Genomic DNA, 12,117 nt, shown 5'->3' on the forward strand with positions numbered 1-12,117 from the left:
CAGTTTTTAACTACCATTCATATAATACTTTCAAAAGTAAAGTCTGCGCACATTCCATATAAACATTTTTATTAATGACTCTCAAGCCTGAATTGCAATACAGTATTTAATTCGTATGATAATGACAAAAATTCCTTCATGTTTGATTGATTCATCAATTTCAAGGCATCCATGTGAAAGATGTCATTACTCAAAATTCTAAAACATTGCGCTATAGTAGAAAAGACGCAGCAATATGAACTGATACTGACACTTTAAAGACTCTCAAATCCCTGCATTGATAACGAACCTAAGAGCCCCATTGCAAGTACAGTACAATGGATAACAAAATCCACCCACTAAAAAAAATACCTTCACAATGGAAATTGTTTCAAAATGAGTCCTATTTACATCAATGTATCATACACCAAAGACAAAGTCAACTTCCCAAAATGCTGAAGATAATGAAAATGACAATCCATTCATACTTAAATATGCTTTTTACTTTAAGACAGTAAACACAAGTTTTCCTTGGGTGTACATACACTGTGATTTTGAAAAAAAAAATCCAAAATGTTGCGTGCAATCCACTGAATGCATATTAGAGCCTTCATGCACTAGAGGGCGTGTACAGTAATGGAAACCACTTTTGGGAAAAAAAAAAAAAAACAAAACAGAACTACTGTATCTCCAATCATCATTTAACATTCCATTTGTTCAGTGGGAAATGATGTTCCTGGGTCTCTGTGAAAGTATCTCGCATTGCCATTTTCCGGATACAGCGACAACTCCTCAGTACTTCGAAGCCCATTCTGGAGTTCTGAAAGACAAGTATTAAAACCTAACATTCAACCATCGATCCATTTTCCAATTCGCTTATCTTCACAAAGGTCACGTTGGTGCTGGAACCTATCCAGCCATCTGTGGGTCTAGGCGGGGGACACCCTGAACCGGTTGCCAGCCAATCGCAGGACACAGAGACGAACAACCATCCAAGCTCAAACACAGACAGTGTTCAAGCCGCCTGCCATGCATGTTTTTGGAATGTGGGAGGAAACCAGAATGAGTACCTGGAGTAAAACCCATGCATGCCCGGGGAGAACATGCAAACTCCACACAAGGAGGCCGGAGCTGGAATTGCTCCCAGTACCTTTGCACTTTGAGGTCAAATCCAAATCCAAAGGTAAATAACACGACTTTATTATACATTAGTTTATTTCTTTAATTACAATACAATATCACATTTATTATACATAAACTAAGGTATATTTTGTGGAGTTTTAAGGCTTATTTAGGAGAAAATTATGTTTTATGGGGATCTGGAAATGGATTATTCTCATTTTTAATGGTTCCCTATGGGAAATTAATGTTTGGAAGACACACTTTTCACCTTACACACACTTTCTGGGAACCAATTAAGTTCGTAAACTGAGGTATCACTATAAACAAAAATTTGATTCCAAGAAAATTGTTGTGTTACTTCTAAACGTTCTTTCCAGGTGCGAATGTGGTGAAAGTGTCACCTGAAACGATGAGCTTCTCCTTCATGATATTGACATCCCGAGTGGAGCGATGCGGCACAGCGCTCAGCATGATCTGCTCAGGGTTACAACTTTGTATTCCGCTCATCCTCCACCTGTTCCGTGTTGAAATAACACATTACAAGGGCGTCGCGGCGGTTCACCGAGCTGTGACATTCCACCGAGTCACGCGACATTGTGTAAACCCGTCTTTAAACGTGCTGATGCAAGCACAATTTTGTTGTAAAGGAAAGTAGGGTATATCCGTAAGCAAGAGGTCAAACTGTTTAGTGGAATACAGAAAAGAAATGAGCTCTGGGCTGCCGGGCGGAAAAAGCGCACGGAAGGACAAACAAGGAGAAAAGAAACAAAGGGCAAGGCAGACGCATTGGTTACCTGATCATATGATAGCTGACAGATGCCAGGGGGCAGTGGAGGAAGTTTGCATGCAGATCAGACAGAGCACCAGACAAAATAAGGACATCAGAGGAGAAAGACAGACAGAAAGAGGACAGGGGGTCGACGTTAGACTTGCATAGAGGTGAAACATGAAAACATGGAGCATCCGGATAAAAAAAAAAAAAAAAAAAAAAGAAAACCAGCAGAGTGAACAGTCAGTTTTGAAGCAGGGGAGCCCTTGTGAATTTGGGTCTCCTTCAGCCAAGGGTGTCAAACTCATTTTTTCCTCAGGCCACATTGTAGTTACGGTTTCCTCTCAGGGGCCGTAATGAATTTGAGGAAGCCATTAGAATGTTTAATCCCCTACACACATTACATATAGAGCACACAATACATTAATGAATGAATCGTTTTCGAATTTTAACTAAAAAAATAATGACTTTTTGTGGTTTACATGGGACAATTTGAAATTTTAGTTCAGTCTTTAGCAAGGATCCTTGAAGTCGACATGCATAATTTGCTTTCACGGGCCGAATAAAATGATCTGGCGGGCCAGATTTGGCCCCCGGGCCTTGACTTTGACACCTGTGCCTTAAGCAAAAAAAGGAGGAAGTTACTCGAGACCAGGGGTGTCAAAATCATTTTTCTGCCGCGAGCCACATTGTAGTTATGGTTTCCTCTCCAGGGCCATAATGAATTTGGGGAAGCCATTAGAATGTTTAATCCCCTTCCACATATTACATGTAGAGCGCACAACAAATTAATGAATAACTAGTTTTCAAATCTGAAGAAGAAAAAAAAAGTCAAGAAAAATGACTGTTATAGTGGTTTACATCCATCTCATCTCATTTTCCGTACCGCTTATTCCTCATTAGGGTCGTGGGGGTTGCTGGAGCCTATCTCAGCTGTCTTCGGGCACGAGGCGGGTGACAACAGTCACTCTCACACCTCGGGACAATTTGGAGTAGTCAATCTGCCTGCCATGCATATTTTTGGAGTGTGGGAGGAAACCGGAGGACCCGGAGAAAACCCACGCGGGTCCGGGGAGAACATGCAAACTCCACACAGGGAGGCCGGACCGGGACGCGAACCGGCGACCTCTGCACTGTGAAGCCGGTGTGCTAACCACTCGGCTACCGGGCCGCCCGGTTTACATCCAAAAATAGGACATTTTGGTTCAGATTTTAGCAAGCATCATGGGATTTCACAAGTTTGATTTGCTTTCGCAGGCCGAAAAAATTGATGTGGCGGGCTGGATTTGGCCCCCGGGCCTCGAGTTTGGCACATGTGCTCTAGACTGAAAAAAATTAAGCTGAAGTCAGGCATTTCTTTTCTTGAAGAATTCTTTTCCATAAAATTTAATTATCCTTCCAGAATAAAATAGTCAATTTTACTCATGCAGGTAGTGAAGTCAAAATAAATTTACATAAAAAAATTAATCCTAAAATTTTTAATTTGGCCTTCACCACCTCACATCTTTGTTGTTCTATAGTCTATACTGATTAACCCTTTCATGCACCCTTTAATTCATTCACTGCCAGACGTGCGAAAATGTATCCACTCAAGTGCCAGCGTTTTTGTCATTCTCACTTGAATTCCAGTACCCACAGAATATTGAGTTTTAGAACTACGTAAACATTCAATACAGCGTTAGAAATCTCATTTTAGACACTCTTCTTTCATCAGAAAAAAAGAGTTCATTTTTAAATTATATGGGTCTGCACTTATATGAGCTTCAAAGGCATCTGTCAAAAATATAATGCAATACATACATATTGGTTTATATAGCGCTTTAACAACAGCTGAAGCTGGAACAAAGCGCGGCCATGGAAAAAAAGGAAATGCTGCCCCCTTGTGGAAAAGAAAAAAAACATTGCCAGAGGCCATGGCTAGCGTTTTATCGGCACCCATGCATGAAAAAAAAACAAGAACAAATTCATGAATAGCGCAGTACGTCATTTTTGAGTTTCCGAATAAATTTGTGAATGGCAGTGAATGAGTTAACTTAATAACACGATAAGCTGTCCATCGTAGTAACCTTGTTTTTTTTATTTCTGTTAAGCAAAAAAAATAACCTCCACTCTGTCAAAATTTATAACAAACAGTGCAAATTGATTTGACCGCCACTTGAAATCTTTTTTTGGAACTCATTCTGATTAGATTTTTACAAAAACTCTCAGGTGTATTCAAACATAAGACATTCCACTGTATCGAAATGTTGCGTTTGCTGGTGGAATTCCTCTAAGAACACAGAGGAAATATTGGTGTCCAATGACAATATATATTCATTTTGGTGGAATCTATACATACTTCTGAAAACTGAAGATCCCGATGACCACTGCGAGTGAGACGAGATCCGAGGCGATCCAGATGAAGCGATACGCATTCTGACTCTAAATCAAAAAATCAGAAAGCCTTTAGTAGTCTCACAGTGGGGACATTTGCAATGAGGAAAACAAATAAAATGGTGAGCAGAAAATACCACAAAGGGCCAATCAACAAGTGTGTCTCCTGGACAAGCCATCAAGACGGCAACAAGTGCAATTGTGTCACGCTGACACACTCCTTCTCAGTGCTTTGCTCTTCCCCGGCACCCTGCTGACATCCAGTCTGCTTCTGCACGAGCGCATATTTTCTACGCGTCCTTGCACGGGCGGACATGTCGTGGCGCCCTCATCACTCTCTGTCCTCTCCTGCTTTTGTTTTCATCTCAGTATGCGACCTTGCTTTCGGGTGAGTTTGTGTTGCGTGAGGTGTCAGGTAAGAGAAAGATGGCAATGAGAGTTGTTTACCATGAGCCAGATGGGGTAAGGCACCTTCCGGAGGACTTGGGGGGCATCAGAGGACACAGAAGGCACCCCACTGCACCACAGAACCGAGTAGAGCCATGGCTCATTCACTGGGTAGACTGTCACACTCACATTGTTGGCCAGATACTGCCTAAGGGGAAGGAAAATATATCGTCTGCAAACATGGCCAAATTAATCCCAGTAAAAACCGCTGATTAAAAGAAGTTGACATCGGATTGCATGCCCGACAGAGGACAAGACATAATCTGGTCTGATCAGGCTGTGTGGGACCAAAACACCTAATGACGTCAAGTGATGTGTCAAGCGGAGTGCAGTGCATGATTATCAATACCAAATTCCAACTCTTTAACATGTCTCCCTATGAAAATGTCCTTTCATGTCAATACTTCTTAGTATACAGTGATACCTCACTTTACGAACTTAATTGGTTCCCAGAAAGTGTGTGTCAGGCGAAGTGTTTCTTCCAAACATTAATTTCCCATAGGAACCCATTAAAAATGAGAATAATCCGTTTCCAGGTCCCCATAAAACATAATTTTCTGCTAAATAAGCCTTAAAACTACACAAATATACCTTATTTTATATATAACAAATGTTCTATTGTATTGTAATTAAAGAAATAAAATGTACTTTATAATAAAGTCGTTTTATTTACCTTTGTGATGGTCGTTGATGGCTTGATGGAATGGAGTGGCCAGTTTCATCAGCATTAAGTAGTTGCCTCTTGATAATATTCGAGTGAAGTTGCTGTGCTTTCTCAGCGATAATACCCTCACACACTGTCCCCCGCGAGCTGCTTTTCGTTAATCCAAATCAACAGAGGTTTTTCAACCTCTTCTATTGCCCGAGATCGTTGCTTAGACAACACAGAAACACCCTTAGCCACACGTAACAATGGTCGACTTAGCGTACTGGTACTGTGACGCTAAGTCGCACAAATGCACACCTCGTTTGCGTTTTTCGATGATCTCCTTGTTCTGCTCAACCGTAATTTTTTTGTGTCCTCTTCAGTTTAACACTAGCCTGTGGTGGGGTCTTTTTCGGTCCCATAATAGCAAAAGTACTCCACTCGATAACAAACCATGTCTGCACTCAAAGAAAGGGGGTGGTCCGCCAGCCACCGTGGCGCTGTTCGATCGTGTGGTTTGGTGTTCATCCGCCGAAAACTAGTCCGCCAGCCACCATGGCGCTATGTGGTTTGGTTTGTCCGCCGAAAACTGGTTCGTCTGCCAAGATTATATGCTCGCGAATTTAATGTTCGTAAGGCGAAAAGTTTGTGAGCTAAAGCGTCCGTAAACTAAGGTATCACTGTATTTTGTTTTTCTACTTCTTCCTTTCCTTTACTTTTCCTTTCATAACTTTGCTGCTGTGAAATGTAAATGTCTCCACTGCGAGACCAATAAAGGCTAATCTAATACAATACAATACAATACAATACAAATATTTTGTCTGTGTTAATGTCATTCCACACAAAAAAAAACAACTAAAAACAACTTATGGTGACAACCCAAAACTCCTTAAAGTGGCTAAACTTTGTAGTGAAATGATAGAGAATGTATTTCATAAAACATTTTTATCATTCTAAGTTTTTACTATCAGGATTAACATAGAAACATTTCTTACTGAATATCATTGTGGTTGGCCTTGCTGTAGTGAAGGGTCAAGCTCGTAATGCCTCTTTGCTGAATCTGTGCGAGTGACAGCTTCTCATTTGTGGTCTGCTGAACCCCCCGAACCCTGCCCCTGTCTGTGTCAGGGGTCAATGTCACCTGGAAGCAACAAATGTGAGACAGAAAGAGACAAATCAGATGGAAGACAGTCCTTTTCGGGGTGAATGATATGAAATGGAGTGCAATACATTGAATACAAGAAGAGATTTTATTTCTGCCATATTTTGTTGTTTAACAATTTATTATATTTTTATGCGACCCCATAAAAATGGAAAATAATGGACAACGATAAAACTCAATGTTCACAGTGGTATGTTGTTACAGTAAAGTCTCGTTATATCAATATCGGTTATATCGATAGTACCGCTTATTACGATACTATTTCTATGAACGGAAATTACATGCGCGCAGGGTCGGATATATCGATAGTCCCGGTTATATCGATATTTTTCCGACTCCCGAGAATATCGATATAACGAGACTTTACTGTATTTCCAACAATTAACAATCATTGGGGAAAAAAATAACAGGAACGTGAAAAAATGAATTCGATAACATTTACAAGGTTCCTTCACTATACCCGTGATAAAATTAATTACATAGATGAGTAAGAGAGGGACATACAATCCTCACCCTCTTCCGGGAAATCCCCGCTTTCTGCATGACCCACATCGTGTCCACGAACCAACTCTGGGCGCGAGGGTGGCCTGCAGGGGGTCTGCAGACGTTAAGAAGTACAGAACTGTTGGCTCTGACTGCCAGACGAAGCATTTCCAACAGACTGCAAACCGTCTGGTTGCCAATCCTGCTACGATCCCTCCCGGTCAACGTCTCAACTGTCCAGTAGGGATCCCGCTGGGAAGAAATGAAAGGAAAAGATATCAAGATAGTTCAGCCTCTGATTCGCACAAGATTGAGGTGATCCACACGGCAATGATGTCATGACATTTCTCTTATTTTTTTATGGACCATTATTTCAGTTCTGGCTCACACAACAGTCAGACAAACAGGATTCAGGTGAGAAACATGCCTAAACCTGTAGCACATGACCACGTGACAGGCAACATGGAAATTAATCCATCCATGGAAGCTAATGAAAAAAAAAAACACATTTGACATGAACAAGAAATAGAAAATAGTATACATGCACGTGATTTGTACTTTTTACAATTCAGTGCTATAAAAAAATATATGCTGCTGACAGCAGTTGCGAGACGTGTTGTGGCTCAATATTACAGTACTTCAAATATAAGGCGCATGGTCATCTTTTGAAGAAAATCAAGGGTTTTGGGTGCACTTATACAACGGAAAATACGGTATATACACTATTTTTGCGTTACTGTGAGTGTGGTCTGCATTCCTTTACCTCCAGAAACCAGCGACCTGCGTTGAGCGAACGTAACTCGGTCCAATTGAACATAGCAGCATTATCATGTTGTCTGCCAGGAAAGACCATGCTCACATCCGTGGTTCGTCTCAAGGTGCGATCTCGCATGAGGAATGGAACCCCATCCATACTAGACATCCAAAATTAACAGAATACATTGTTAGTCAAAGAACAAATGCTTTCACTGTGATGCAGTATTCTTTACAAGAAAAGTGTCTTACAAAAAATACATATAGAATCCATATTATAGATTGACCCAAAATGGATCTCAGGAATGTGGAAAGTGTTTTTCAGTCTTGCCACAAATGTCTTATTTTATCTAAAACAAACAAACAAATAGATGGATAAATAAATAAATAGGATACAATCTAGCTGTCTTCGACATTGATGGATATTAAACGTAAAGAAACCCACCATATAATGTTTCACATCCGACCTACTTATCATATGGAACTGTACTACGCCAAATTCATTAATTTTGAACAAATGTCAGAAACGAGAGGTAAATGACCTCAGAGTGACATCAGCCTCCAGGGAACTGGCACCATGTTGTAGGGCTCTGTTGAAGGACACCAGTGTGTTTTCTGGGGCCAGCTGGAGCACAGAGAAAGATGAGTGTCATTCACTGGCGACATTTGAATAAACCGACATGAGTTTTTGATTTTTTTGAAGCTACATTGAAAATCTGTGGCTTCAAAAAATTGTTTATTCTCAGAACATCTACCGGGCTAACTATTAAAAAAAACTCCGGATCACAGGTGTCAAATCTGGCCAGCCATATCATTTTTTTTGGCCCACAAAAACAAATCAAGAATGATGCTTGCTAAAGTCCGAACAAAAATGTCAAATTGTTGTATGTAAACCATGAGAACAGTCATTATGTTTTACTTCAAATTTTAGAACTAGTTATTGATTAATTTGGTGTGCGCTCTATATGTAATATTTGTAGGGGATTAAATATTCTCATGGTTTCCCCAAATTGCACCGAGAGGAAACCGTAAGTACAATGTGACCCGCGACAAAACATGCTCGAGACTGTTACTTTGGGTTAAAATGTGGTAGACGCTCATGCTCACAATGACAAATGCGGCAGACTCATCGAGTCACCTGAACAGCTAACTGGATTACACAGAGAAGGCTGGCAATAGACCAACTCACCATCGGAGCTCCCCGTCGACCAATGACGTCTGGGCGAGGTTTGAGGCTGTGACTGTCCATGACACAGGGGCAGGAGAATGTGAGCGGCGCCAAATAAAGGGCCACGAGGATGGCGATGTAGGTGATTAACACCATCATTTGGAAATCTAAGACAGGGGATTTATATCACGCTTTCTCAACAAAATGAATGGATTCACTGGAGAGACTTAGCGTGTGTTGACAAGAGGGATTTTAAACTGTTGCAATCATTCACGAGTAAAATTGGGGCCTTAACACTGAACACCAAAACTCAATTTTCAATAGTTGGAATGACAGGATTTCTGATGTAAAAATAAAATAAGACAATTTCAATCACCTCACTATGAGAGAAAAAATGACTACTGTACATTTTAGCACTTTTTGTTGGATGAGACAAGTTGACCCCAATTATTGCCTCCTTAAACATCTCAACTGAACTACTCGACTAAATTCCTCCTTTTATTAATTAAGTATGCGTTACTAATGATTGACACAGTTAACATCACTGTGATCAATACATTCTTAATGGCAGAATATGTAATGCACACTAACTATAAACTATACTATACGTGTTATTTACCTTGATTAGACTTGATCTTAGTTTTAGTCCCTGGTGCTTTCTACTATCTTTGTGTCTGTTTTATTTTGTGTATATGAGAGTTGTTCATATTAAGCGCTGTTTGTTACAGCTTCAGCTGTTGTTAAAGCGCGATATAAATCATTATGTATTGTATTGTATTGTATTGTATTGTATTGTATTGTACTGTTTTTAAAAACAAGCACTCTTGACCCAGATGTGTTCAGCGGAATACAGTACGTACGGGTACGTGATCAGACCAGTCCTCTTTAGTCAGGGATCATCAATGTTGTGCATGTGTGCACCAAGTAAACCCCAAGGACCACAGGAGCACGTGAGAGTCGCCTTTTCTTGATCGAAAACAAATCAATTTGAAAATGTACCAACAACTATGTTAGTTATCGAGTAATCATTCAGAGCCATTGTTCAGCCGTCCATTTTCTAATCTGCTTATCTTCTTTCACACTTGCTTTGAGCAGTGCAATGAGAAAATCTTGTATCACTTCTGACCAGGCTTTCTCATTCAACATTCACATAAATATTGTCCTGATTCCAGCAGAGGGCGAGCTGGAGCATATTTTTTACCTGACCTAGGGCACAGACTGGTTTCCATCTAAATGTGCAGCAAGATTTATCAGAAGAGTATATCATATCTGATTTCTACAACATTGAAGAGGGAACGTGCATCTGATTCAATGAAAATCTGGATATCTGGTAAAAGACTGAGAGACTTATTTTCATTGTTGCTATTATAGTCCAGTAGCAATGGGGTCAAAAGAGGCTGTGATCCACCACATCTGGCAGACAGAGCTACAGTGAAAAAGACTCATTGTGTATGGCAGTTGGCATTCAGCGGTTCCATTGGAGTGCGATATTGTGACAATTTCCCTTGAAAAACTGATGTTTCGTGTGATTTATAAATGTATGCAGTTTTGACAACTAATTGTATTACGTTCATCCTGTCTACTTGATATCTAATTTAAACCAGATTCTTTTCCTACAGACAGTGTATTGTAGGTGTTCGATTACCTGACATGTTTCGGCGTATACTTCCGCCTTTGTCAGAGTGTCAGAGAGCGCCTTTTTCAGCTGGTGTTCCTATGCGGGCGTGACCTACCTGTCAGGTAATCAAACACCTAAAATACACTGTCTGTAAGAAAATAATCTGGTTTAAATTAGTTCTGACAACTATTAACAGTGGCTTAATAATACAGGGTGACTCAAAAAGATGCGTACCCATGAAAATTTCAATTGTGGCTTTGATTAAAAAGCTATTTATTTCAAATTACAACCACACATTATTCAGTTTGTGGAAGACCATTCACCAGAGTTTCAGCTATTTCTGACAATTTGTAGTCAATTCATGGCTTTCCCAAGATGTGTTCAAAATGTCCACCATTTCGTTGCAAGTAAACCTGTACTCGTCTGACAAAGTTGTCAATCACTTTTACATCTTTCATAAGGAAGGAAATGTATAAAGCCTTACAAGTCCATCAAAAACTAATGGTAGGATGTCATGTTGTTCGAGTGAGGAATTGACAACAGGATCAAAATGAACAGAATACTTACTGGATCTTTCTCTGCGGACCACATAACCAGCAACCAGCCAGCTAAGAGCTGTGACTGTTGTGAGAGCACCGATGTGAAGGAATGGTGCTGTGGACTAACATAAGAACACAATTATAAGATGAGTGAGAGTCTTTTTGTGTGTGTGGCTCCAATAAATCAACATATTTGGATCAACATTTTTTGAGTTTGACAAAGGAACCTATAAAAAAGAGCACTGAAAGTAAACTAGAAACAAAAACTACTTTAAAACTTGACCAACGGGCAAGTGTATAATGGTGATATACTGCACTGACAACATCCCCAATATAGTGCACAACAATGCAATGTGTTAAAAAGACGCAATTTTAGTTCAAAGGTTTTACCGTGTCCAATCTATCAATGACATTGTTGAAACTCTAAACAAACCTGCAGCGAAACGAGCAGGACGTCCCACTCATCTACCCAGATGTCATCAACACACACAACACCGGATATAGTAGTAAGCAGCGTAGCCAGCACGCCGATCTGTGAAAATGAGACAAACAGTGATGAGATCACTGGAAAAACCGGCAGTGAGCAAAATGATAGCAAAGGTCAAACTCTCTGCACCTTGTGGAGCCAGTAGAGATTAAGCTGTTGTCCCAAGGATATGTGGAAAAATGCCAAGATCTGGTGAAAAAAGGACATCATTCACATATATACATATACTGTATATAAATATATATATTAGTTTTCGGGGGAAGAACACCAAACCACAGACTAGTGTTAAGCCGAAGAGGACGCAAAAGAAAATTACGGTCGAACAGAAGAAAGAGATCATCGAAAAACACGAACGAGTTGTGCGTTTGTGTGACTTACCGACCCAGTACCATTACGCTAAGTCGACCATTTCTACCATCCTTAAGTACAAGGAAGCTATTCAGGGTGTTTCTGTTTTGTCTAAGGAACGGTCTCAAGCTATAAACAGCTAGCAGGGGACAGTGTGAGTGAGGGTATTATCGCAGAGAAAGCACAGCAATTTCACTCGGATATCATCAAGAGGCAACCGGGG

The 12,117-nt window shown here is 40.3% G+C and overlaps 1 protein-coding gene across 6 annotated transcripts in view; it reads right to left on the reverse strand.

Moving 5' to 3' along the window:
* Nucleotides 1–43: 43 nt before the first annotated feature.
* gdpd5a (glycerophosphodiester phosphodiesterase domain containing 5a) overlaps nucleotides 44–12,117 on the reverse strand; it is a 21,067-nt gene continuing 8,993 nt past the window's right edge. Inside the window, exons 5-17 of one of the 6 annotated variants that reach the window (XM_089017379.1) lie at nucleotides 11,676–11,735; nucleotides 11,493–11,591; nucleotides 11,088–11,181; nucleotides 8,924–9,069; nucleotides 8,277–8,359; nucleotides 7,745–7,895; nucleotides 7,003–7,233; nucleotides 6,332–6,477; nucleotides 4,691–4,838; nucleotides 4,209–4,291; nucleotides 1,896–1,910; nucleotides 1,503–1,615; nucleotides 44–799 (exon numbers count right to left, since the gene is read on the reverse strand). In XM_089017379.1, coding sequence (XP_088873505.1) covers nucleotides 681–799; nucleotides 1,503–1,615; nucleotides 1,896–1,910; nucleotides 4,209–4,291; nucleotides 4,691–4,838; nucleotides 6,332–6,477; nucleotides 7,003–7,233; nucleotides 7,745–7,895; nucleotides 8,277–8,359; nucleotides 8,924–9,069; nucleotides 11,088–11,181; nucleotides 11,493–11,591; nucleotides 11,676–11,735 — 1,488 coding nt within the window. In that variant the 3' untranslated portion in view covers nucleotides 44–680. Of the gene's footprint in view, nucleotides 800–1,502; nucleotides 1,616–1,895; nucleotides 1,911–3,670; nucleotides 3,750–4,207; nucleotides 4,292–4,690; nucleotides 4,839–6,331; nucleotides 6,478–7,002; nucleotides 7,234–7,744; nucleotides 7,896–8,276; nucleotides 8,360–8,923; nucleotides 9,070–11,087; nucleotides 11,182–11,492; nucleotides 11,592–11,675; nucleotides 11,736–12,117 lie in introns of those variants that run through there. The other 5 variants (XM_089017380.1, XR_016117900.1, XM_089017383.1 and 2 more) reach the window with 5 other exon arrangements.

Source organism: Hippocampus bargibanti, linkage group LG16, assembly GCF_051943395.1.
Source record: "Hippocampus bargibanti isolate YZ-2025 linkage group LG16, ASM5194339v1, whole genome shotgun sequence".
In the NCBI taxonomy this organism is placed as follows: domain Eukaryota; kingdom Metazoa; phylum Chordata; class Actinopteri; order Syngnathiformes; family Syngnathidae; genus Hippocampus; species Hippocampus bargibanti.